At 42.9% G+C, this 26,465-nt stretch overlaps 1 protein-coding gene across 10 annotated transcripts in view; it reads left to right on the top strand.

Moving 5' to 3' along the window:
- Nucleotides 1-26,465, top strand: part of VPS13B (vacuolar protein sorting 13 homolog B) — a 1,237,203-nt gene that overhangs the window by 135,412 nt on the left and 1,075,326 nt on the right. For all 10 annotated transcript variants that reach the window (XM_033933145.1, XM_033933154.1, XM_033933146.1 and 7 more), the window contains one exon: nt 13,301-13,423. In XM_033933145.1, coding sequence (XP_033789036.1) covers nt 13,301-13,423 — 123 coding nt within the window. The remainder of the gene's footprint in view (nt 1-13,300; nt 13,424-26,465) is intronic.

Genomic DNA, 26,465 nt, shown 5'->3' with positions numbered 1-26,465 from the left:
TGAGGCTGTAGCTTTAACCACTACACCACACTCTCCTCCTAGTTGGGATCTAGTTAGGCACTTGGGACCTGGGTTGTCCACTGTTGGAAACAGGATACTGGGCTTGATGGACCTTCAGACTGTCCCAGTATGGCAATTCTTATGTAGAGTTGGGGGAGGGGGATAGGGAAGTTCATGAGGTAAAAATGGATACAAAGGTGGTGAGAAACAAAATGTAAATTTGGATTTGAATTTTAGATATAATTCCTTTTATTTTCCGTGGACTGATTGGATGCTGATCCCTGTGGACTCTCCTCTCCAAGCTGGTTGGGGCATAAGTGAGGAAAACAGGCTGCCCACTGCTGGGCTGAGAGTACTACCTCTTCCCCTACAGATGGGTCTAACAAGAACTGATCAATTTCCACCCCCTTTATGCTGTTCTCAGCCCTCGTCAATATATGCCTACTTTCCTTTTCCAATTCCTGTGTCCTGGACAGGGGATCCTGAAAGTCCTCCGGCCAATGTAGAATTGGTATTTGGTTAGGCTCCCTTTGTCTACCTCGCTCGCCCTGGTCTCTAACTTCCACATTCTCCATCCTCTGGGCTAGGGCTACTACAGCCTCTGACATTTCTTTCATGCCATCATCCTTTACCTGCCCCACTTGGGCCTGTACATCTCTCAATGCACTTTCCAATTTACTTAACTGGGATTTATACTGTCCCAACTGGGTTTCAAAGGTCTGACCTTGCTTCACCCATTTACTCATTTCTACTTCTTTATCTTTCCATTGTCCTGCCAAGGTTTCTACAAACTTTCTTAAATCTTTTTGGTGTTGCTGACTTCCAGACACCTGTTCTCCTACCTTCGAAAGTTGTTCAGCTACCTCCGCTAAGGCCTTACTAAAGGTCTCAGCATGTTGCTGACTCTGTTCCAAAACTTCCTGTTTCATATCTTTACTATAGATCTCTTTATCTTTTATTAAGGTTCTTATTTCTCCCCTTAAACATTCCATCTCTTTCCTCAACTCAGCCCCCTCCCTTTGATCTAAGCTGGGTGGGCCTACTGGAACTGGGTGGGTTACCGGGATTAATGTCTGAGAATCCTGTGTCTGAACCTTTTCTGTTGCTTGACCTATGGCCTGTTGGGATCCTCTAGCTTCTGAGGACCCAAAACCTTTAGCCCCTCTCTTCGTATCATAGAGATGAACCCATTTTTCCAGTTTCGCCTCCCAGATACGTTCACATATCATTTGTGCTATACAATCTCCTGTCCGGGCCTGGTAAGGTACCGTCCCACGATTGACTAAAAGGACTGCCACATTTCCCCGATAGTCTAGGTCAGTGACACCTGCCGCTACCTCAACAGCGTTTCTGGATGCTAATCCTGAACGGGATGCAATTCTCAAGTAGGATCCTGGAGGAGGAGAAACCTGTAAATCAGTATTTACTAGGGCCCTTCCATTCCCAGGAATCAGTTGCTCCTGAGCAGCATATAAATCATATCCTGCCGGTCGCCCATAAGCTTGTGTAGGGGCCTTCGCTCTTTCTGACATAGGTACCCATCTGATAGTAGGTTGCCACCCCCTCTTCTGTCTTCTGAACCGCTGGTCCCTTGCCTTCCTTGGTTCATTAGGAGCGAATTGCTTTTGCCTAGACCATGTTCCCAACACCTGTTTATGTATAGCCCGGGGTCTCTCCTCTTCCTTGTATTGAACAGGGATCTTCTGAGCACCCCTGACCTTGGTTCTAAGCCAATCCTGTCCTAAAATCAGGGAATGAGGAATATTTGGGGCTATAGCTACCTTTAGCTCCATCACCTCTTCCCCTACCTTCAAACTCACAAGATGTCGAGGATATTCCTTCACATCCCCATGCACACACCAAACATTCACTTTATCCATTCCAACCCCCTCTGGTCCAGTACTGACTTGTCGCCATAGCTTCTGGCTCATGACACTCTGCTCTGCCTCTGTATCGATCAGAGCAGACACCGACCTACCAGCCACCCTCACTTTCTGGTAATACTCCCCATGCACACCTTTCTTCACCTGACAAGCTATAGTGAAGTCCCTCCTTTCTTTACACTCCCTCTGTCGGTGACCTTTTCCCCCACACCTAAAACAATAGATGGGGGCAGAGGTAAAGGTTTTTTTTGTGCTTGTACCTGATGTACTTGGGTGGGGTCAGGATTAAGTGCTGGGCCCTGATATGTAGAGGTCTGAGGTCTATCTGTCGGTCCTGGTCCTACTTTCTCCACAGGACCCTGAGCATCGAGATATGCCTCAGCTATAATCAAAGACTCATTCAGTTCCTGACAACCTTGCCTATGAATCCAATTTTTTAAGTTCTGGGGCATGGCTTCTAGGAATTGTTCCCTAAGAACTTCTGTCAATAAAGCTCTGGTGTCTCCTAAGAATAGTTGCAGCCACCTCTCTGCCAGCTTGGTAAGGCATTGCAAAAGAGCCTTAGGCCTTTCCCTGTCTTGTAACTGGGTTGACCTAAATGACTGCCTGTAATGTTCCCTCGTGTATCCTAGAAAATCTAGAATTTTAGTGTTTTAATGGCTGGATAATTGTTGGCCTGGTCTGGAGCAATAGTTTGGAAGGCTGCAAGAGTCTTCCCAGCTAAACAAGGTAATAGGCGTACCGCCCACTGTTCTGCTGGCCAACCTGCCGCTGTAGCGATCCTCTCAAAGGAGCTTAAAAAGTCATCTGGGGCATCCTCAGCAGTGATCTTACTCAAGTTCATAATATTTAAAGTATTTTGTCCTACCATAGGTAGAACTGGCATCACCCCAGGAACTGCAGCCACAGCAGGACTCCCGGTTGTAGATTGTACCAGTTGTGCCAACACCTTGGTTTGCTGTCCCATAGCTGCCAGAAGTTCTCCATGCTGCCACCGTGTAGCCTCCTGGTTAGCGTTCCACCTTTCCTGGCTGGTCTCCAGAATTTTCATCAGCTCCTCATTCTGGCGTTGCCGCTCGCCCGCCAGTATCAACAACACTTGTGGAACCATCTCCGGTCTGAAAAAGAAACGAGAGAAAACAAGACCCAAGTGCGATACCTCACAGGTCTATTCTCCCTAATTCCTCCCTCACCAGCCACTCTGCCTGGCGTGCTTACCTGGGCACTGGTGAGTCTGCGCCGTCGTGCTCTTTCAGGGTGCACCGCCCTCCTCCCTGCTTGACTCCGGTCCCTCTGGTATCGGCTGTGTGCTGGTATTTTCCTGGGTCGCTCTCCTCCGATTTACCACGGCAATATCCTCTGCGTTGCCTTGCTGCAGCTCTTCGTCGGCTCTGGAAGTGCAGTGCTCACAGGAAAACGTTAGCTCAATCCACAGTCCGATTGAGTCAAACTTGTCCTCTTGGCAGCATACAAAAAAAAAATTTCAGGGGTGTGCAAGACCAAAAAAAAAAATTTTCCACTTGCCACTTCTTTCTTTGCCTGAAGGAGGCACTAATCCCACTCCTGATACAAAATTGAGTGATACAAAACCGCAGTGAGCTGGGTTCACCGCGACTGTAACTTCTCACAGCGTGTTTCCTTCAACTAGGGAATCCTTCAGGCTGTATAGGCATCTGCATGTTAGCTTGTTTCCATTGCTTCCAATCTCTCCCTAGGAATACTTGGCACACCAATGTCCATCGGTCCCCAGCTTTCCAGCTGCCTCTCAACGGTAGGATCAGACACCTCTGAAATGTCCACCATTTCAGTCTCTTGCCAGCTTGTCAGCATTCAGTTGGGGAGCTGGGTTGTGTTGCCTCTCAAGCTCAAATTGCAGCCCCCTTGGCTCATCCCCCTCTCTGGGTCTCAGCTGCCGTGTTTTAACAGGCCCTAATTCACCCCTCCCTGCTCTGACGAGGGGGAAGGGAGAAAGCTCTCTCTGCTGCTGTGTCTGCTTATCTGACAGCTTCCTGCCAGTTCCCTGGCCTTCTGGGAGATGTAGTTCCCTGGCTCTTGGGTTTCTTTGAGCTCTAATAGCAGGCTTGGGAGAATAACCTGCAATTGGACTGAACTCTTACTTTCCTTTAAAATTAAACTTTCTCATCAACCACTATTTCTTGATAAACTATTAATTCCACAATGTTCTCCTCGTACGTTAAGATCCACTGACCAAAAACTCCTTTTCATCCCTTCCCTAAAAGAATTCTACTACACCCGAAAAACTAATTTTGCAGTAACTGCACCTACTTTATGGAACTCTCTTCCACAATTTTTACGCGATGAACAAAATTTAATCAAATTCAAGACTAGCTTAAAGACTTTTTTATTTCAAGATGCCTTCGAATGAACCTAAATCACTCTTTTCCTTCTCCCAAATCTTGCTCTAAATATTTTTTATTTTTATTTTTTCTTCCCATTTTTCTTTCTTTCTCTCTCTTTTTTCTACTTCTTACCGCGAGTAAGTATTTGCCTCAACAAAGCTACCCTATCCTTCGTGTTCTATCCCCTCCCCATCTTCTCTCTTCTTACTAAATTATGTAATTTCTCCCCTCCTTCCCATACTTTCCTCACTTTCCAGTTAGTCTAGTCTATGTCATTTACGTTCACTTCATTTTATAAATTTTTTAGCCTTTACAAAACATTGTTAACCGGCCAGACATTTGTTTTATGGTCGGGATATTAAAAACTAATAAACTTGGAAACTTGGAACTCTTCCTGGCAGTCACTGTCTGGCTCAACAATGTCAGTACAAGGGAAGTCAGCACTATGACACTCAGCAGGGCCAACCTGGTCAGCTCTCCTGCATAGTGTCTTACTGCTCTTCCTAGCTAACCCTGTGCCAAAGCTAGACGGAGAGCTAGATTTGTCACAAGGAGTAGCTGTGATGGCAGAGGATGCAGGGAGCCGAATCAGCAGGCAGTTTTCCGATTCTCAAGTGGACAAACAGCACCTCCATCTCATTTCCGGCCTCCTCCTTCGCTATAGACTCCTGAGAGAACATGACTCCTACCCTCCTAGAAATGCCCATTTGGAAACGAGGCGAATCGCTATTGTTATTTTTTTTAAAATTATTATTTGACTGCAGGTGTGGCTTTGTTTTCTTTCAAACACGTTACAAGGATTTCGCCAGGGCTCCTGTGAGCCCAGTTAAGGCTAGGGAGATGGAGGGGTACCAGGCGTTTTGTCGCTGACAGAGCGAGTATGGGGTCTCTCCCATTAGGCAGTGCTGTGATTAGAAAGCGGTGGGTGAGGAGGGATCCTCTCTCCAGTGCTGTCCCCCTTAATTAAAAAAAAAAAAGGCAGAAAGAAAGAGGAAGTGGAGGCGCTGTTGCTGTTTCTGCAAGGAGAGCCCGGAGCAAGCTCGCACTGCTGGGAACTTTTGTGCATAGATATTGGCCACCGCCGCAAAGAGCCCCTTGAGCAGGTGGCTGCATGCACTCTGCTTCACTGCACACTGGAAATGGCGGTGGCGCAGAAACTGTTGCTCATTCTTGCTCGCGCTGGACCCAAAGTGCGTTTGAACTTTCCACCTTGCGGGCAGAGCAAATTTGGCGGGCCAGATTAAAACTATGGTCCGTGGGCCGTAGTTTGCCCATGTCTGCTGTAGACCCTTACACCCTGATTTTCCAATCGACCTCCTAAAGATTGTAAATAGTATTAAAGAGAATAGGGGGCGGGGAAGCCTTCGGAACTCCATACAAATTGCGCCATACAAAGGAAACAGAATCTTGGTAAGATATAGAGCAATAGAATCTTGGTAAGATATAGAGCAGGGGTGCCCACACTTTTTGGGCTTGCAAGCTACTTTTAAAATGACTAAGTCAAAATGATCTACCAACAATAAAATAATTTTTTAAAACCCCACAAAGCACACTGAAAGGCAGAGAAAATGTTAATTATCATTCATATTCCGGGTTTTTTTCAAAGTGCATTGTCACCTCAGGAACAACTAAACAAAAAAGACAAATATACCCCCTCCCTTTTTACTAAACCACATAGCAGTTTTTAGCTCAGGGAGCTGCGCTGAAAGCCCCACGCTGCTCTCGACGCTCATAGGCTCCCTGCGCTAAAAACCGCTATTGCGGTTTAGTATAAGGGAGCCATAGTGCAAAATATAGACAGCAGATATAATTCTCAAAACGGACACATTTTGATCACTAAATTGAAAATAAAATCATTTTTCCTACTTTTGTTGTCTGGTGATTTCATGAGTCTCTGGTTGCACTTTCTTCTGACTTCTTCTCACTTCACTCTGGCTGCACTTCTTCTGACTTCAGCCCACTCCTGCATCCAATATTTCTTCCCTTCTTTCAGCCTCCTATATGCTTTCTCTCCTCCAGACCTCATTCTCTCCCCCAACTTTTTCTTTCTTTCTCTCTGCCCCCTTCTTTCTTTCTCCCTGCCTCCTGTTCTTTCTTTCTCTTTCTCTCCATGCTCACTTTCTTTCTGTCTCCCGGTTGCCTCTTTCTTTCTGTTTCCCTTCTTTCTTTGTCTCCCTGCCTGCCCCCTTTGTTTCTTTCTCCCTGCCCTCCCCCAAGCCACTAGGTTTGCCACCGCCACTGGGGAACAGGCCTCCAAGCCACCGCCGCCCCAAGCTCTCCCTGCAGAAGCCTTGCACTGACCAGCGTTCCGCTCCCCTTCAAATCTGATGTCAGAGAGGAAGTTCCGGGCCAGCCAGGCAGCGATTGGCTGGCCCAGAATTTCCTCTCCGATGTCAGAATTGACGTCGGGGAGAGGAATGCTGGTCAGCGCGAGGCTTCTGCAGGCCCAAATCTCTGGACGCCCAGGGCCGAGGAAAAGAAAAAGCCAGTCTATAAATCCTTCCATGAGAGCCATTCCAGATTCCTTTCAGCATGGCACTTACAAGAATGCGTAGCGCCCCTTCCCCCCAACTTCCCATTATCAGGCTCAAGACATCAGAGCAGCAGCAGCAGTTCTTGCATTTTTGGGCAGAACACCTCCTGCTCCCGACAGCCTTTCTTCAGTCTGGCGGCTCTGTTGATTCCGCCAGGGGCAGTCGGTGCTCAGCTCTCCAGGATCGTGACTTCTCTAGATCTTCCTCCCGCCTTCTCCCGAAGGAAGTGACATCATACCCCAGTCTATCAAAGATTGTCTACGGGAGAAAGCGAGAGAGGGAAGACGGGTTCTAGCAGTCGGGCAAGGAAGGGCGCAGCGAGAATGGGTGTGAAGTGATGACCGGTGGGGAACCTCGGGGAGAGGAAGGCTGATCGGCCGGTTGATCGGGACGGCAACATGAGTCTATCACGGAACCCGGGATGGGTTTCACGATCAACTCGGGTTGCCTTCCCGATCGACCGGTCGATCGCAATCGATGTATTGGGCACCCCTGATCTAGAGGTTACAAAACCTTGAAACTAGTGCAACACTGGTTCAGACAAACCAAGGGAATCTAAACAAGAGAGCAAAATATCATGATCAACAAGAAATGGTATGGAAGCAATAGAGCTATAGATAGTAACTTGTGATGTGGGCTCCCTATGATTTTTCACAATTGGGGTAATCAAAATATGCCCCATCTATGTTGGAAATTCTCCCATTGTAAGCAGAGTAAACATAGAATCATGATGGCCAACAGAAAAATGAGCCAAAAGAAGTATGAAAAGAGATTAGATAACCTCACCATGTATACTCTGGAGGAGAGGAGGAATAGGAGTGATATGATACAGCCATTTAAATATTTGAAAGGTATTAATTTAGGACAAAATCTTTTCCAGAGAAGGGAAATTGGTAAAACTATAGGACATAAATTGAGGTTGATGGATGTTAGACTTAGGAGTAATGTTTGAATTTTTTTTCATGGAGAGGGTGGTGAATGGCTGGAATGCTCTCCTCAGGGAAATGGTGGAGAGCAAAACAGTAACAGAATTCAAAAAAGTATGAGATGAACATAGAGGATCTCTAACTAGAATATAAATGGGTGAACTTTCATGGTCTGAATCCTGCAAAGGAGATGGTTTGGATAGGCTTGATTGAGGCAGCATGGGTTCAGCTGAGGGAGATCTTGCCTCACAAATTTGCTTGACGACTTTGAAGGTGTGGATAAAGGTGAGCTGGTTGATGTAGTGTATCTAGATTTTCAGAAAGCATTTTTCTCAATGGAGGAGAGTAAATAGTGGAGTGCTGCAGGGATCTGTACTGAGACCGGTACTATTTAACTTATTTATAAATGATCTGGAAATTGAAACAATGAGTGAGGTGATTGAATTTTCAGATGACATTAAACTGTTCAAAGTTGTTAAAACGTGTGAGGATTGTGAAATATTGCAGGCAGACCTTAACAAATTGGAAGATTGGGTGTCCAAGTGACAGTTGAAATTTAATGTGGACAAATGCAAAGTGATGCACATTGGGAAGAATAACCCAAATCATAGTTACCGGATGCAAGGATCTATCTTGGGGATTAGTGCCCAAGAAAAGGATCTGGGTGTCATTGTAGACAATACGATGAAACCTTCCACCCTGGCCAAAAAAGCAAACAAGATGCTAGGAATTATTAAAAAATGGACAGTAAACAAGAATGATATAATGCCTCTGTATCGCACCATGGTGCGATCTCACCTGGAGTATTGTGTTTGGTTCTGGTCTCCTTATCTCAAGAAGATATAGCGACACTAGAAAGGTTCAAAGAAGAGCGACCATGATGATAAAGGGGATGGAACTTCTCTCGTATGAGAAGAGACTAAAAAGGTTAGGGCTCTTCAGCTTGGAAAAGAGATGGCTGAGGGGAAATATGATTGAAGTCTACAGAATCTTGAGTGGTGTAGAACGAGTACAAGTGGATTGATTTTTCACTCCGTCAAAAATTACAAAGACTAGGGGACACTCGATGAAGTTATAGGGAAATTCTTTTAAAACCAATAGGAGGAAATATTTTTTCACTCATAGAATAGTTAAGCTCTGGAACATATTTCCAGAGGTTGTGGTAAGAGCGGATAGTGTAGCTGTTTTAAGAAAGGTTTGGACAATTTCCAGGAGGAAATGTCTATAGTCTGTTATTGAGAAAACATGAGGGAAGCCACTGCTTGCCCTGGCTCGTTAGCATGGAATGTTGCTACTCAATCGGTTTTGTCACTCTCTGGGTTTTGCCAGGTACTAGTGACCTGGATTGACCTCCTTGAGAATGGGCTACTGGGCTTGAAGGACCATTGATCTGACTCAGTAAGGCTATTCTTATGTTCTAACTCCAATAGTTAGAACCTAAGGACAGTACCCAGGAGGACAATTTAATCATGAAATTGTAATGCATGTAATTACTTTATATACTCAAATATAAACTGAGATTTTTGGGTCAAAAAAATGGCCCAAATGTATTCTAATTTAAATCCATATAACAACATTCAGGAGTAGCTTCTAATATATCTGCAATAAACTCAATACAATTATTACAAGATTGTCATAAGATCTGGATCTTAGAACTGAAAATACAGGCAAAGAATCTACTGGTGGGGGATACTCCTGTGGATCCTTTCTAAAACTTCCAACATCAGTAAGGTCATGTACTAAGCTAAACAATTTCCTGGAATTAAGGGCCTCAGCACCTACCAAATTTGAATAGTAAGCACAACATTTCTTTTTCAACATCTGTTTATAATTATGCACCTCATTTCTCCATTTTTCTTTAACCAAACCAGATTTATGCCAAGTGCACTCCAACCTCCTAACAGAGTGCTTTTGGTTCAAAAGTACACAATCAAACCATCTGTCTGACTTACGAGGGTGCATAGTACTTATGCATCGTGGAGCAAGATTATCAATAATTTCTGTACTGACTTTCTTTCAGTGTGATTGGAACTCCAAAAGTTTGAAGTGGAGGAGTGTGTGGCGCAGTGGTTGGATCTACAGCCTCAGCACCCTGGGGTTGTGGGTTCAAACCCCGCGCTGCTCCTTGTGACCCCGGGCAAGTCACTCAATCCTCCATAGCCCCAGGTATGTTAGATAGATTGTAAGCCCACCGGGACAGATAGGGAAAATGCTTGAGTACCTGATTGTAAAATCCGCTTAGATAACCTTGATAGGCGGTATATAAAAAAATCCTAATAAACTTGAAACACCTACATGTCCCCGGGAGCAACATTGAACAACTGGATGGTGCTCTAAGTAATAGGTTGGTCACTAGTTCAAATTTAATGTATACATAAGGTGGTCAGACCACAGTGTAGGCATCCAAACTCCATCAGGCAGTGTCACACTGGGAAACAAGGCATCCTTCAAAGAGAGAGTCACTAGATCTAAATGATGACCTTTCTCATGAGAGGAAGAAAAAGAAGGAACAGTATATCTCATAGTTTTAAGAAAAAATAATAGATCATCCACTACAGGATCATTTACTTGTTCATGATGTAACTACATCTCCAATCAACAAACAATAAACGTCTAAAGGAGAATTTTTAAAGACAAAATCTAAAAAATTATCACTTGCTGCTGCCCATTTTCCAGGAGTTACATAGAAAATCAAAAATGAGAGTGAGTCCTTTAAAGTTGTATCAATTAACTAACATGCAAGGATCTCAAAGTCTTGAGTTTGTTTAAAATCTAAAATGGTAAAGTCAATAAAATCCTTTAGTACAATTGCTACCCCCTCTCACTTATACTCTCTACAAAGAGGAATGACTTCATAACCAGGGGGGCAAAATTCCTGAATCAAATGATCATCAGAGGAGGGCAGCCAGGTTTCCTTAAAAAAAAAAAAAAAAGGCATCCCAGCTGTTCCTGTAAGAGCCAATCCTTTATTAGGGTAGCTTTACCTCTTATAGATCTTATATTAAGATAAATATATGGAATAGGAACAAACTCATCCGCACCTCGATTCTGTACACATGATATTCTATTAAGGACCCTTTTCATCTCTAAACAGTCTAGGGCAGCACATTGACCACACATCATATGGATGGAACAATAACTATAAGATGAACAGTAAACCAACACCCAATGGTAAGGGATAGGCTTAAAAAGATCACTAGGTCTCCATGTAGAATATAATACTGGGATTGTCCATGTTTCAGTCATCCCTGCCCCCCAACAGCTTAACCAACATATCGGTATACAAAAAAGCCAGGTGTATACCCAATCCATCACTCTCATCATTCACTCACTTCAACATCATCAACAAAAGAAATTAAACATAAAGTTGTATGCAAAGGGGCAGACCATACCCTTTGGCATGTCCCTTTGGTGTGACTCCTCAGGACCAGTAACCTCTTATATAAGTGGGTGACATAATCAGCAAGTGCTTGAAGGTGCGAAAGTCTCACAAATTTTAAAAGTCTTTTTAGGAACAGATGAATGTTCTCAAACAAGTCTCCTGCTTATAATGCACCGTATCTGTGTAACTTCCAAGATAATTGATACCTACGTACATAACAGTCTGCACAATTATAAAATTGCCCTGAATAAGTATAGAGCACAGAGAGCACCCACAGGAAGTTGTTGGTGTTTTTGTGCAGGAGCATTTGTGCTCTACAGAGACATGGGGAAAGGGGAATTCCACGATCCTTTTCTATAAAGTCATATACGTGTATATGTTGCCTTTATAGAATTAAAAAAAAATACAAATCACAGTAAAAATAAAACTATTATTTCCTAGGTACAGGTAAGGCATGGGTATTTTTAGGAAGTATTGTTTTAATAAAATTTGCATTGATACTCTACATACATGGGCGCAAGAATCCTGCTAACCTGATTGTCAATACCTTTTTTCTTTATTTGTGCCATTCCTATTATGTGTGAGACTGGCAGCTCCCATATTAAACCTTGGGTGGCTAAAATCATGATATGAGTGGGGCAGTGCCAGGTGTGGCAAATTGTTTTTATAGACTCCTATTTGGCTTAGCCGAAACATTGCATGAGAGCTGTTTTACACTATATTCTGTGTTTGATTATCTTGGGGATCCCTCTTTGGATCCCTTCTCTTCTTTGAGTGTTTGGGAGCTTCGATCAACCAGAACTCTCCATGACAAACACAATATACAAACACTAAAATCAATAGCAACCTGGATGAAAGATCACAAACTGAAATTGAATCCAGATAAAACGAAATTCATCCTATTAGAAAACAACAAAATACCAACCATAACCAACATTGAAATCAACGCAATCAACTACCCCATACAAACCACCCTAAAACTGCTAGGAATAACTATCGACAGATGCTGCACCATGCAACTGCAAATCAATAAAACAATATAAAAGTCATTCTTAGTCATGAGAAACTTAAGACAAGTTCGGAACTTCTTCGAGAAAACACAATTCCAGCTCATAGTTCAGTCCTTAATACTAGGCCTACTTGACTACTGTAATATCCTCTACCTCCCATGCCCTACAACCATAACAAAACAACTACAAACTATCCAAAACACAGCACTAAGACTCATCTACTCATTAAAGAAACATGACCACATTACAGAAGCATATCTCCAATCGCATTGGCTTCCGATCCCAGCAAGAATACAATTTAAATTCTACTGTCTACTATTTAAGACTTTAAACGGAGACAGTCCAAACTAACTGAATAACTGCCTCATCCACAACACCGCAATCAGACATAGGAAAACTCACACCCCATTCTCATACCCCCCAATTATGGAGGTCAAACGGAAAAAACTATATGATGGCCTCCTGGCCACTCAAGCAGCCAAACTAGACAACCAAATTGCCAATCTACTGACGGCATCCCTCGACTACAAGACTTTTAGAAGAGAAATAAAGACCATACTCTTCAAGAAAACTCTGAAAAAAGAAATAATACCGCAAGTTTCAAACTCCACCTCTCACTAAAGCCAACTACTCCAAACAAATAACCTTACCCATTTCTTACTCTCTTTGATAATGACCTTTTTTTTTTTTTTTTTTATAAGTTCTTGTTGTAATACATCTTGGATAATTCTTTTGTAAACCGCCTTCAACTGCAAGGTAATGGCGGAATAGAAATCCCTATTGTAATGTAATGTAAATCCTGTTTCTCTTTTCCCTGAACATTCACTCTGCTGCCACACAGACTTCTAAAAGTAATATTCCCACTCAACAGGCAATAGATTTTGCTTCATATGCTACAAAACAAGACCCTCTGCTTTGTTTCTGTTATATACCTAAATGACTCTATGGGCTCCTTTTACTAAGGTGTGCTAGTATTTTTAGCGCATGCAGGATATTATCGCGTGCTACGTGGCTAGAACTAATGCCAGCTCAATGCTGGCGTTAGCGCCTAGTGCGTGCGGCAATGTAGCATGTGCTATTCCGTACGTTAATGCCCTAATGTAGCTTCGTAAAAGGAGTCCTATATGTCTGTCTATATTATATATATATTGTATGATCTGTTTCTTACATAATTATTTCTTCTAAATACAACCTTTATGTCATAGGTGCTCATGATGGGAGAGCCTTTCTTTGATTGCCAAGTAGGTTTTGTAGGCTGTCAAGCTATATGCCTTAAAGGAATTATGGGAGTAAAGGACTTTGAAGAGAATATGAATCGAAGTGATACAGTAAGTATTTATTTAATTAATTTATTTATTCAAATTTCTGTACTGTTCTTCCAGGAGAGCTCAGAACGGTTACATCATATGAAATTCACGTGAAATAAATATCTGAAAAGCATTACATATCAAGGAAGCATTGTAAATGTGTCTTGCTTTACTGTTGAAGTGGGATACAGGGATGTATGATACTAACTCTAGACCAGTGGTCTCAAACTCGCGGCCCATCAGGTAGTATTTTGAGGCCCTCGGTATGTTTATCATAATCACAAAAGTAAAATAAAACAGTTTCTTGATCATATGTCTCTTTAGCTATAAATGACAATATTATTATTAAGACAGCCAAAAGGAGAGATTTATAAACTATAAAGAGTTTTACCTCATGCAAAATTGTCATTTCTTTAATAAGACATTAAATATTTTTTTCTGAGGCCTTCCAAGTACCTACAAATCCAAAATGTGGCCCTGCAAAGGGTTTGAGTTTGAGACCACCGCTCTATACCATTAATTATTAAAAGTTTAAGGACATGATTTGTCTCGAGCATCATAAAAGGGACGGCAAGAATTCTTGACTTTTAAGCCTTGAGCCCTCCTATCCTATACATGTTTATGCATCATTTTGTTTGGTGGTAATTTCTATGTTTTCCAAACAACTAGCAGAATTTTTAATTTCTAGGGTAAGATCTATGCCCTCTGCAATAGATTATCAGGGATAATTGTGCTGTTAAACATAGAAACATGATAGCAGATAAAGGCCAAATGGCCCATCAGTCTGCCCATTTGCAGCATTCACTATCTCCTCCTCTCTCTAAGAGATTCCAGGTGCCTGTCCCACACTTTTTTGAATTCAGACAATCTTTGTCTCCACCACTTCTATCAAGAGACTATTCCACACATCTACCACCCTTTCTGTAAAAAAGTATTTCCTTAGATTACTCCTGAGCTTATCACCTCTTAACTTCATCCTATGCCCTCTCATTCTGGAGCTTCCTTTCAAATGAAAGACTTGCCTCATGCACATTAATGCCATATAGGTATTTAACATCTCTCAAGAAGTATAAGAATGGTAACAACTAAAATCAAAAACAATAATGGAATGTTACCAGCCAGCAGTGGGATACCCACAGAAAACCAAAATTTGAAAAAACAGTGGAGAAAAAGCCTCAAGAATATCTGTTGTGAGAAAGCAGCCAACTCTGATTTTTAGCCACTCATTTATTATCACAGGCAATAAAAAACTCAACATGCAAAAATGTAATTTTGACTGGGGACAATGCCCACCACTGTGCATAGGGAATTAAACATCTAAGTTCATACTCATCTCAAAGTGCTGGTGTCTTCATTAGAATGGCGTCTTCTCTTTCTTTCACAAAATTTTTCTCCAAAACACGTTCAGTGCTAATTGCTCCACTACACTTCAAGCCTCTGTCTTCTAAGCCTTTCCGACAAGGCCCTTGTTTCGCCACTGTGCGGCTGCATCAGGGAAAATACATCGGCTCAGTAATTACAGGCTTGCTGACATTGCTGCTCTCTCATGCAATGTCAGCAAGCATGTAATTACTGAACCAATGTATTTTCCCTGATGCAGCCACACAATGGCGAAACAAGGGCCTTGTTGGTAGGGCTTAGAAGACAGAGGCTTGAAGTGCTAAGCCTTCACGACCTCCTTCAATTTTCCAGAGGCGTTATGCTCTGAGGGTGGCTCCTTACAATCGTCCGCCTCCCAATAAGCAGCAGCATCAGAAGCAACAGAAACCTCAACCTTCTAGTGCACCTAAAGCTGCGCAGCCTTTTTAACTGTTCAAAACAGAGCATAATCTCCACCATTCTGTCTCTGTCCTCTCTTCCCCCCATAGGAGGTCGTATCCATCATTTTTATCACTGATGGGAGGCAATTACATCTGCCCTCTGGGTGCTGTCAGTCATCAGGGAAGGATACTCTCTTCATTTCACTCAGGTTCCACCAGAGCTTCCTCCAAGAGAGTATCCTTCCAGGCCATCCCAGACCGCTCTTCTTCTAAAGGAAGCTCAAGCTCTGCTTCGTCTTCGTGTCATCGAACCAGTTCCTTTGGAACAGCAAAACAGGGTGTTTTACTCCCGTTACTTCCTTGTTCTGAAGAAGACAGGTGATCTGCGACCCATTCTGGATCTCATGGCTCTCAACAAATTTTTAATCAAAGAAAAATTTTGCACGTTGTCCCTGTCGTCCCTTTATCCCCTTCTAGATCAGAACGACTGGTTATGCTCTCTGGATCTCAAGGAGGCTTATACTCATATTCCCGTTCATCCGGCCTCCCGTCAATATCTCAGATTTCGGGTGGGGAATCTGCACTATCAATACAGAGTGCTACTCTTTGGCCTGGCTTCATCTTCCAGAGTGTTCACCAAGTGCCTAGTTGTGGTAGCAGCAGCTCTAAGGAACCATGGTCTTCAGGTAATTCCCTACCTAGATGACTGGCTCATCAAGGATTCCACATCTCAGGGGGTTATTGTAGTGACCCAAAGGACTATGTGGTTCCTACAAAGTTTGGGATTCAAAATCAACTTTCCCAAATCCCAACTTCAGCCCTCTCAGAATCTACAATTCATTGGAGCTGTTCTAGACACTACCCAAGTAAGAGAATTCCTTCCACAACAACGTCTGGAAGCTCTCCTTCAACTCTGTCATGCAGTGTCTTCTCGCTCTTCAATTTCAGCGAGACACATGATGGTACTACTAGGTCACATGGCCTCCACAGTACACATGATTCCTTTTGCCAGACTTCATCTCAGAATTCTTCAGTGGACCCTGGCATCTCAGTGGACACAGGCTTGCGACCCACTCTCTCAACACATTGCAGTCACTCCTTTCTTGAGACAGTCTCTCCGCTGGTGGATGCTCTCTTCCAGTCTCTCCAGAGGCTTACTGTTTCAAACGCCCCCCCCCATCAGAAGGTCCACACAACAGATTCCTGCTTGGGGTGCTCATATCGATGGTCTCCGTACTCAAGGCCACTGGACCAGTACGGATCGTCAGTGTCACATCAATTTGTTGAAACTCAAAGCAATCTTCAATGCTCTCAAAGCTTTTCAACATCTTCACGACCAGGAAGTCCTCATTTGGACGGACAACCAAGTCGCCATGTACTATGTCAACAAACAGGGGGGGAACGGGATCTCCCTCCTTTTGTCAAGAAGCTCTGAAGATTTGGGACTGGGCAATCTTCCACAACACCTTCCTCAAAGCTGTCTACATACAAGGGGCAAAAAATTGTTTGGCGGACAACTTGAGTCATCTTCTGCAACCTCACGAATGGACACTCAATTCCTTGCCTCTTCATCACATTTTTTCGCAGTGGGGAACGCCTCAGATAGATATCTTTACAGCTCCCCGCAACCACAAACTGCCCCAGTTCTGCTCCAGGATATATTCTCCTCATCGCCTCGAGGCAGATGCTTTCCTACTGGAATGGACAAATCTCTTCCTGTAAGCATTCCCTCTCATTCTCAAGACTTGTCAAGTTGAAGAACGATCATGCCACCATGATTCTGATAGCTCCTCGGTGGCCGAGACAACCTTGGTACTCCCTTCTACTTCAACTCAGCAGCAGGGAGCCATACCTTCTACCAGTTTTTCCATCTCTGCTCACACAGAGTCAAGGATCTCTATACCTAACAGATTGGTACCTCTCAACATAACTCCTCTTCAGTTTTCTCAACCTGTAAGAGACATTTTAGAGGCTTCTAGAAAGCTTGCCACTAGACAATGCTACCATCAAAAATGGACTAGATTTTCTGCGTGGTGCCTCTCTCATGATAAGGAGCCTCAAGATTCCTCCTAATCTTCTGTTCTGGACTATCTTTTGCACTTATCCACCTCTGGCCTCAAGTCTACATCGATTCGAGTCCATCTCAGTGCAATTGCTGCTTTCCATCAGCCTATTGAAGGGAAACTCCTCTCTGCTCATCCGGTGGATTCCAGATTCATGAAAGGACTTTTCAATGTGAAACCTCCTCTCAAACCGCCTCTTGCTCAATTGATGAAGCCTCCATTTGAACCAATGTCTACGGCTCATCTCAAGTATCTCACTTGGAAAGTAGTGTTTCTTATTGCCCTCACATCTGCTCGAAGAGTCAGTGAGCTGCAAGCTTTAGTTGCTGATCCACCTTTCACTGTGTTCCATCATGACAAGTGGTCCTTCATACTCATCCTAAAGTGGTTTCTGAATTTCATCTCAACCAATCCATTGTTCTTCCAGTGATTTTTCCAAGGCCTCATTTTCACCCTTGAGAATCAGCTCTTCATACTCTGGACTGTAAGCGTGCTTTGGCCTTCTACTTGGAATGCACCAAACCACACAGAACTGCTCTTCAACCTTTTGTCTCCTTCAATCCAAATAAATTGGGACATCCAATCTAAGTGTACCATCTCCAACTGGATGGCTGCTTGTATCTCTTTCTGCTATGCCCAGGCTGGATTATAACAAGAGTCGAGTCACAGCCCATAAAGTCAGAGCAATGACAGCTTCTAAACTAAACTAAACTAAACTAAACCGTAAGTTTATATACCGCATCATCTCCATGGATGTGGAGCTCGGCACGGTTTACAAGAACTTAAAATATAGGAAGAGAAGGAAAAAAAAGGTTTGCATGAACTTATATATAGAAGAGAAGAGTAAGGGGGGATAGAATTACATTTTAGTGAAAAGCCAGGTTTTCAGTTGCTTGCGGAATAATTGGAGGGAGCCAGGTTCCGCAGTGGGGTAGTAAGGTCGTTCCAAAGACCTGTGATTCTGAAGAGAAGGGATTTTCCCAGTTTGCCTGTATAGCGAATACCGTGTAGAGAGGGGAAGGATAGTTTATACCTTTGGGCGGGTCTGGTAGAGTCAGGACTCGAGGAGTTATAAGATAGTGGGATTAAGGGAGGAAGGATGCCGTGAATGATCTTAAAAGCCAGGCAGGAGCATTTGAAATGGATTCTGGAAATCACTGGGAACCAGTGAAGTTTGGCTAGGAGTGGGGAGACATAGTCAGACTTGCGTTTTGCAAAGATCAACTTGGCTGCAGTATTCTGGATTAGCTGGAGTCTTTGAAGACTTTTTTTTGATATGCTTAAGTAGATGGCATTGCAGTAGTCTAGTTTGGAGAGGATGATGGATTGGACAAGGACGGCAAAATGTTGTTGGCGAAAATAGGATCTTACTTTCCTCAGCATGTGGAGGCTGAAAAAGCATGATTTAGCCAAGGAGTTGAGGTGGTCATTGAGGGAGAGAGAAGAATCGATAATGATGCCAAGGACTATGCTTGAGAACTCAAGCTGCAGTGCAGCGCCTGAGGGTAGTGCGAAGAGGGTGGGCAGGTGTTCTAATTTTGGGCTGAGCCAGAGTAATTTTGTTTTTGATTCATTCAATTTCATCTGTACCGAGAAGGACCAGGAATGGAGTCTCATTATGCAAGCTGTAATGTTCTCGTGGAGGTTGGTGAGGTTCTGGTCTGTCTCAAGGATGTCATCAGCGTATGTGTAGATTGTTTCAAGGGGGGATAATTGGAGGAGTTTCAGGGAGGACATATAGATGTTAAAGAGAATAGGGGATAGGGGTGATCCCTGAGGGACATTGCAAGATGGTGTCCAAGGAACGGACATGGTACCATTTGTGTTGACAATGTAGGAGCGAGAGCGTAGGAAGTTTGAGAACCACTTTAGGATGGTGAATTCAATTCCTATCTCGGAAAGTTGATAAAGCAGTATGTCATGGTGGACAACATCGAAAGCTGCAAAGAGATCGAATTGTAATAGGACAGCAAATTTGTTACGAGAATGTAGTTGTTGCACCTTAGAAATTAAGGAAACTAGGAGGGATTCGGTGCTGAAGCTGGGTCTGAAGCCAAATTGGTAGGGATGGAGGATGGAGATTCTCTCTAGGTAAGAAGAAATATAAGCTTCAGTGGCTTTCCTCAGATCTATACCTATTGAGGAAATTTGCAAAGCTGCTACCTGGTCCCCGGTTCATACTTTTACCTCTCACTATTGTCTGGATGTTTTCTCCAGACGGGATGGCCATTTTGGCCAGAAAGTACTACAAAATTTATTCTCCTAAGTTGCCAACGCTCCCACCATCCAATTCTGGTTAGCTTGGAGGTCACCCATATGTGAGAATAGGCTGCCTGCTTGTCCTGGGATAAAGCACAGTTACTTACCGTAACAGGTGTTATCCAGGGACAGCAGGCAGCTATTCTCACAACCCACCCACCTCCCCTGGTTGGCTTCTCTGCTAGCTATCTGAACTGAAGAGACTCGCCCTGCGCTGGGCGGGAAGGCACTCGCGCATGCACGGTGCGGCTGACTCGAAACTTCTATGTTTCTTCAAGCAAGTCTGCTTGCGAGGCTGTCCGCATCCAGGCTCCGTGGATGACGTCACCCATATATGAGAATAGCTGCCTGCTGTCCCTGGATAACAACTGTTATGGTAAGTAACTGTGCTTTATTGTTTTTTATTTAAACATCTATCATATCTCTCTTCTCCCGCCTTTCCTTCAAAGTACTGCATTCCAGAAATGTTGTCATTCTCGGTTTTAAAAGCATTTCCATTAATTTATGTACCACAGAAGTCAGACTTACCGGCCTGTAGTTAGATTAACTTCTTCATCTGTCTGATTCATTTGTCGATCTGTCAGCTGTTCTCTGCCGCTGTGTAGCAGTGGCACATCATGGGCTCTGCCCCCAAACTAATCTCTTAGCTGTTCTCTGCCGCTGCACAGCGGTGGCAGGTCGTGTGCTCTGCCACCAAGCCGATACATGATATTTAATCTTGAGTTCCTTGCGGCGCACACTAATCACTACAGCACTGCTACACTCTGCACTTCATAGACTGCTTTTTATTGTTCTGCTGTTTTAAGTTTTTTGTTATTTTACCTTGTTTGAAATTTTCTTTCACTCAGATCTCTCAGCTGTTCTCTACCGCCGCACAGAGGCGGCACATCGTGGGCTCCGCCCCATGCCGGTACATGATATTTAATCTTGAGCTCCTTAGCACACTCCTTTGTGTGCATCCTTTGTGTGCCTTTAAAATCCAAGCTGCTAGATCTTTAAAAAGCCCCCCTACGGCCAGGCCTTTCAACTTACTGCTTTCCTTAATTTTTTTTTTTTCTCCTCTCTTGGGAAATGTTTTCTCCTACTCCTGAAGTCCCCAGTAACATTCTAGTTCTTTGAGGCCACTGACCTCTTAACAGCGCTAGAACTTCCACCCCTTGTGCTACAAGCCGCCAAGAAATTTTACTTGTAGCCCAAAGTGCCTCTGCTTCCCTGCGTTCCTCTGTTACCCATACAGCTCTTGCCTCATCTGAATCATTTCCTCTCCAACTCAAAATTGGCCTATTAAATACCTGTTCAATCAAAACTAAATACCACCTTATTAAAGATCTGATCACTCAACATTCCCTCGACCTTTTATGCCTGACTGAAACCTGACTATCTGATGATGAAGAAGCCTATCTATCTTACTCCTGGCTTTTCCTTCCTTTATAATCATCGCTCACAAAAACGCGGTGGTGGGGTTGCTGTTATTTCCCATGACGCCTTGTCTATTTGTACGGAATGTTCACCTCTTAACTCAACTATTGAGTACCTATAATTTAAAATCAATTCTAACCCAAAAATAGATGCCTTACTACTTTACCTTCCCCCTCCAATTACACGTGATATTCTTTCTAATCTGCAATCTCTTCTTTTGGACTTTTGTTCATTCACTTTGAACCCCATGATCCTCGGTGACTTTAATATTCATTTTGATGATTCTAACAGTACCTTTACCTCAGAGGTTCTTACTCATTTCAGTAACTTCGACCTACTCCCTTTATTATCCAACCTGACTAATCAGGCAAGACATATAATCAGTATGATTCTAATCCCTAATGCTCCTAACTTCAACTACTCCATTAGGACTAGTTGTTCTCTTCCATGGACTGACCATTTTCTGGTTTCAATGAATTACTCTGCCATACTTTCACATTTAAATTCAGAACCAAAATCCATCAAATATCGAGATCTTAACAAACTCTCTATTGAAACCATTAGTTCATCTTTTAGTTTAACATTTTCTAACTCCGATACAGCCTCGATAACCGACCACCTCCTCCAATGGAATAAAGCCACAAATGTCCTTATGGACAAATTAGCCCCTATTCAGACTAAATTAATATCACCTCAGAAACTTTCTAACTCATGGTATACTGCTGAGCTTGCCCTTATAAAAAAAGCCAACAACTTAGAATTTTAGAACGTAAGTGGAGATGGAACAAAACCCTTGCCAACTTGAATAAATTTAAAGAACAGTCAACATTCTACAAATCCAAAATAAACCAAGCCAAAATGAAATACTACACTACTTGTATCGAGAGATCCAAAAACTCCTTGGCCCTCTATTCAATATTAAAATCTATAAATCCCCAACCTTAAACACTAAAGACCCCAAACATCAACGTGCCTACAACCCAGGAACTTGCTTCCCATTTTTCCAACAAAGTTAACAATATCAGACAAAATCTGTCCACATCAAAGTCATCAACTCCAAATACTGATTCCACTGATTCAATTTTTCTCTCCTCTAAATGTGCCCGATTTTAATCTCCCCAGCCTAAACGAGATTGAACGACTCATTTGTAGTGTTAATACTAAGGATTCACAGGGTGACTCAGTTCCCCCATCTCTCCTTAAACATTTTTTCCCAGTCTTCGGTCCCTACGTTCACACATTGGTTACAGAAAGAAGCAAACATTCGGCCAATCATAAAAGATCATAAAATCAATTCAGATGATAAATCAAATTACAGGCCTATAGCCAATATTCCATTCTTAGCAAAATTAACAGAAAAAGTCGTATTCATTCAAATCTCAGAATTCATAGAAAAAACAAACATCTTACATCCTAACCAAACAGGTTTCAGGCAACATCACTCTATTGAGCGTTCACTAATAGGTATGTCAACGGTTATTCATTATCATCTGGATCACCACAAATCTGTTCTTTTAATCTCTCTCAACCTCTCCTCGGCATTTGATACCATCGATCACGACCTTCTTTTCGAACGGTTGGAAGCTAAGGCATTACCGGTCAGGTCCTGGCCTGGTTTCGCTCCTATTTCTTTAAACGATCTTCGGTAGTTTCATTTAACAATACTATCTCTGATAAACTCATCTCTAATTTTGGAATTCCTCAAGGATCTATTCTGCCATCCCTTCTGTTTAACATCTTTTTGGCTCCCCTGATGACCCTTGTTCAGTCTATAGGATTCAATGCGTTTGGTTACACTCAGGCAAATTCATCACTGGCTCGACTCAAATTGGTTGGCGCTCAACGCCAATAAGTCCAACGTGTTGCACTTTCCTTTAAAAGAAGGACTTAAACTTCAACATCCCATTACATTGGTTGGCACTACTCTTCAAACAGTTACTTCAATAAAGATATTAGGGGTCATTTTTGATCATAAACTGTCCTTCCATGAGCATTTGAGCATTGTAATCAAATCTATGTTTTTTAGATTACGACAGATCCGCTCTGTTTCAAAATGGTTAGAACCCAAATCTCTTAACATCTTAATCCACTCTTTGGTCATTTCCAGAATTGACTACTGTAACGCCTTGTACTCTTAAAGAAATTAGGCGACTGCAACTTATCCAAAATGCCTCTATCAGACTCATATGGAAAACAAAGAAATTTGATCATACCTCACCACTTCTCAAAAAATCTCATTGGTTGCCAGTGGTACACTGAATTACTTATAAGATATGTCCACTCACTCTTAAATCAATACTTTATAAATCTCCCTCCTTCATTGACAGAGTCTTGATACCCTATGCCCTCACACGATCATTTAGATCCAATGATCAACATTTGCTGGTCGTCCCCTCTGTTAAATCCATTAGCACACGGAGACAATATATTTTTTCAGTTGTCGCACCACAATTGTGGAACTCCCTTCCAATAAGGGAAGAATGTTTTATCGATAGGTTTAAAAACAAGTTAAAATGCTTTCTTTTTAAAGATGCTTTTGACTGCTAGATTCTTATAATTAGGTCACGCCTTTTAACCTCCACTTTTGATCTTTTCTTTCTTTCTTTTTATTTATTTACCCCCATCCTATTGTTAAATCCTTTACCCATCTCATTTTCTATCATATATTGTGTTTCTTCCCCCTCTTACCTTTTGGCCCTGCGTATGTTAAGTGTTGTGTCCATGTTACCTGTACTGTAGCCTTGTATTTGTATTTATTGATGCACTATTTTTAGACTTGTTCATCGCTTTGTATTATGATTAAGTGATTCATCAAATTTTAAATAAACTTGATAAACCGGAAACTTGATCTATCAGAGTCCATTTTGGAAAACCTCTCACTTCTCATCCTTTGGTCTCTAGATTTATGAAAGGATTTTTCAATGTTAAACCACCTCTCAAGCCTCCACCTGTTGTCTGGGACCTTAATGTGGTTCTTTCCAGTCTGATGAAGTCACCGTTTGAACCAATGGCTACAGCTCATCTCAAGTTTCTCACCTGGAGAGTTGTCTTCCTTATTGCTCTTACCTCTGCCAGGAGGGTCATTGAGTTACAAGCGTTGGTGGCAGATCCACCCTTCACAGTTTTTCACCATGATAAAGTGATTCTGAGCACACATCATAAGTGTCTACCGAAAGTTGTCACAGAGTTTCATCTCAATCAGTCGATTGTTCTACCAGTGTTTTTTCCTAAGCCTCATTTTCATGCTGGAGAAACTGCTCTGCACACTCTGGACTGTAACCGTGCGTTGGCCTATTACATCGGCAGGACAAAGCCTCATCGTACATCTCCCTAACTCTTCGTCTCCTTTGATCTAAACAAGTTGGGGCATCCTGTTTCCAAGAGAACGATTTCTAACTAGCTGGCTGCCTTTTTCTCGTTCTGTTATGCTCAGACTGGACTGGCACTGGAGAGTCGTGTCACACAGGGCAGGATTAATTCTTCGAGGGCCCCTAGGCACATAAGTATACTGGCCCCCCTGGCCCTGCTACGCCCCCACCCTGCCCATGCCCCGCCCCACCCCCATTTATCTGTTTTCTTATTTACTTCTGTATTTCCACTTGTATTTCTTTTTTTTTTAAAATTCAAAACAAACAAAGATTAGCATACGAGTGCACAGTTTTTTGTCCATGCAACCCCCAAACATCTCTGAACAACTTACCCAGGACTTTAACTCTGAACCCTTTCCATACATATATAAAAATGTTCAAATATATTATAAAGATACAAAAAAGAAGGCAAAAAATGTCAGTAAGGACTCTATGAGTGTGTCTATCAGCTAATCACTACTAACAGACCAAACTACACAAATACCAAATGTCAATTGAGGAGTAGGGACGCTCTCAGTGTGAGGTTATTAGCGACGGGAGAACAAACTCCAGCGCTTCCACTACAAAGACGGAGGTGAATCACCCCGCCTGCACACCATCATCGGGCGTCCCTAGTGTACAAAATCAACTGTGCAGAATTAATAACAATAAATAAGTCACAAACAGTGAACTAGTGAGAGAGTGAATCACACTGAAAACCCACTCATAGAGTCCTCTCCAGCCTAATCCCCAAGATACAAAATGAAACCACAGCCAACTTAGCTTTTAAAGCGAGCCAAATGAAGTCAATGAGAATTGCAGGAGACCAGAATAGTCATTGGATCAACCGGTTTCGGGTGAAACCCTTCATCAGGATCTTAAGGCTGGAGCAGAACCGGCTGGGAGGGAAGCAGGAGAGCCCGCAGAGGCAACTGACCGGGCTTAAAAGCAGATCCAAAATGACATCAGACACTTTCAACCAATCAGAAACAAAAAACAAGAAAAAACAAGGAGGAGTCACCAAAAGATCAAACAATAGTATTCCACTCCACACATTCATTGAGACCCCCCGGAATGACCGTGCCAAGCTTGAAAATCCAATGTTGTTCTCTCAATTGAAGTTGTGTCATTCTGTCTCCTCTGTAGGTATCAGGAATTTGTTCCAGCACCATCCATGTTAAGTGTTGGAACTCATGGCCCAATTGTAAACAATGGGAGACCATAGGAGCCGACTCGACAGCCTGGTGAAGTCTACTCTTGTGTTCCGTCAACCTGGTTTTGATCATTCTGCATGTGCGACCAACGTAGGATAACCCACAGGGGCAATTGATGACATACACTGTCAAATACTATCACTGCGTCTTGTTGGCATGATCCTCATACCCACAGGGAATTTCAGTTAAGGAGTCACATCACTTGTGAATCACGGTGGGTTGTGTATGTCATCAATTGTCCCTGTGGGTTATCCTACGTTGGTCGCACATGCAGAATGATCAAAACCAGGTTGACGGAACACAAGAGTAGACTTCACCAGGCTGTCGAGTCGGCTCCTATGGTCTCCCATTGTTTACAATTGGGCCATGAGTTCCAACACTTAACATGGATGGTGCTGGAACAAATTCTAATCCCTCTAAACAAAATCCCTCTAAGCTGAGCAGGAGTCCTCCTCCCACAGTCTCACCAATAGAGGGTGCTGTTTTACTGTCACATTTTTCAATTGTGAGGGACAGGCAAGTTCTGCAGGACTCCAGGGAACATACCTGTCCTTAGCGACTGAAAATATTCCACCCCCTAGTGGTAGCAATGCAGCTGGAGGACACCTGCTCAGCTTAGAGGGAACAGTGCTAGGGACGCCCGATGATGGTGTGCAGGCGGGGTGATTCACCTCCGTCTTTGTAGTGGAAGCGCTGGAGTTTGTTCTCCCATCGCTAATAACCTCACACTGAGAGCGTCCCTACTCCTCAATTGACATTTGGTATTTGTGTGGTTTGGTCTGTTAGTAGTGATTAGCTGATAGACACACTCATAGAGTCCTTACTGACATTTTTTGCCTTCTTTTTTGTATCTTTTTAAGCACCTTTTGGCAAACGTATAGGAGTTTATAGTAAAATATATTATAAAGCATTAATACTATCCGAAATATAAGTCTCTATATTAATAACCAAGTTTACAACACCTCTCAACTGCCTCACTCTATGTCAACCAACTGTAACCC

This window comes from Geotrypetes seraphini, chromosome 2, assembly GCF_902459505.1.
Source record: "Geotrypetes seraphini chromosome 2, aGeoSer1.1, whole genome shotgun sequence".
In the NCBI taxonomy this organism is placed as follows: Eukaryota; Metazoa; Chordata; class Amphibia; order Gymnophiona; family Dermophiidae; genus Geotrypetes; species Geotrypetes seraphini.
Note: the sequence above shows the minus strand (reverse complement) of the source record. Positions and strands in the feature narration are given on the sequence as shown.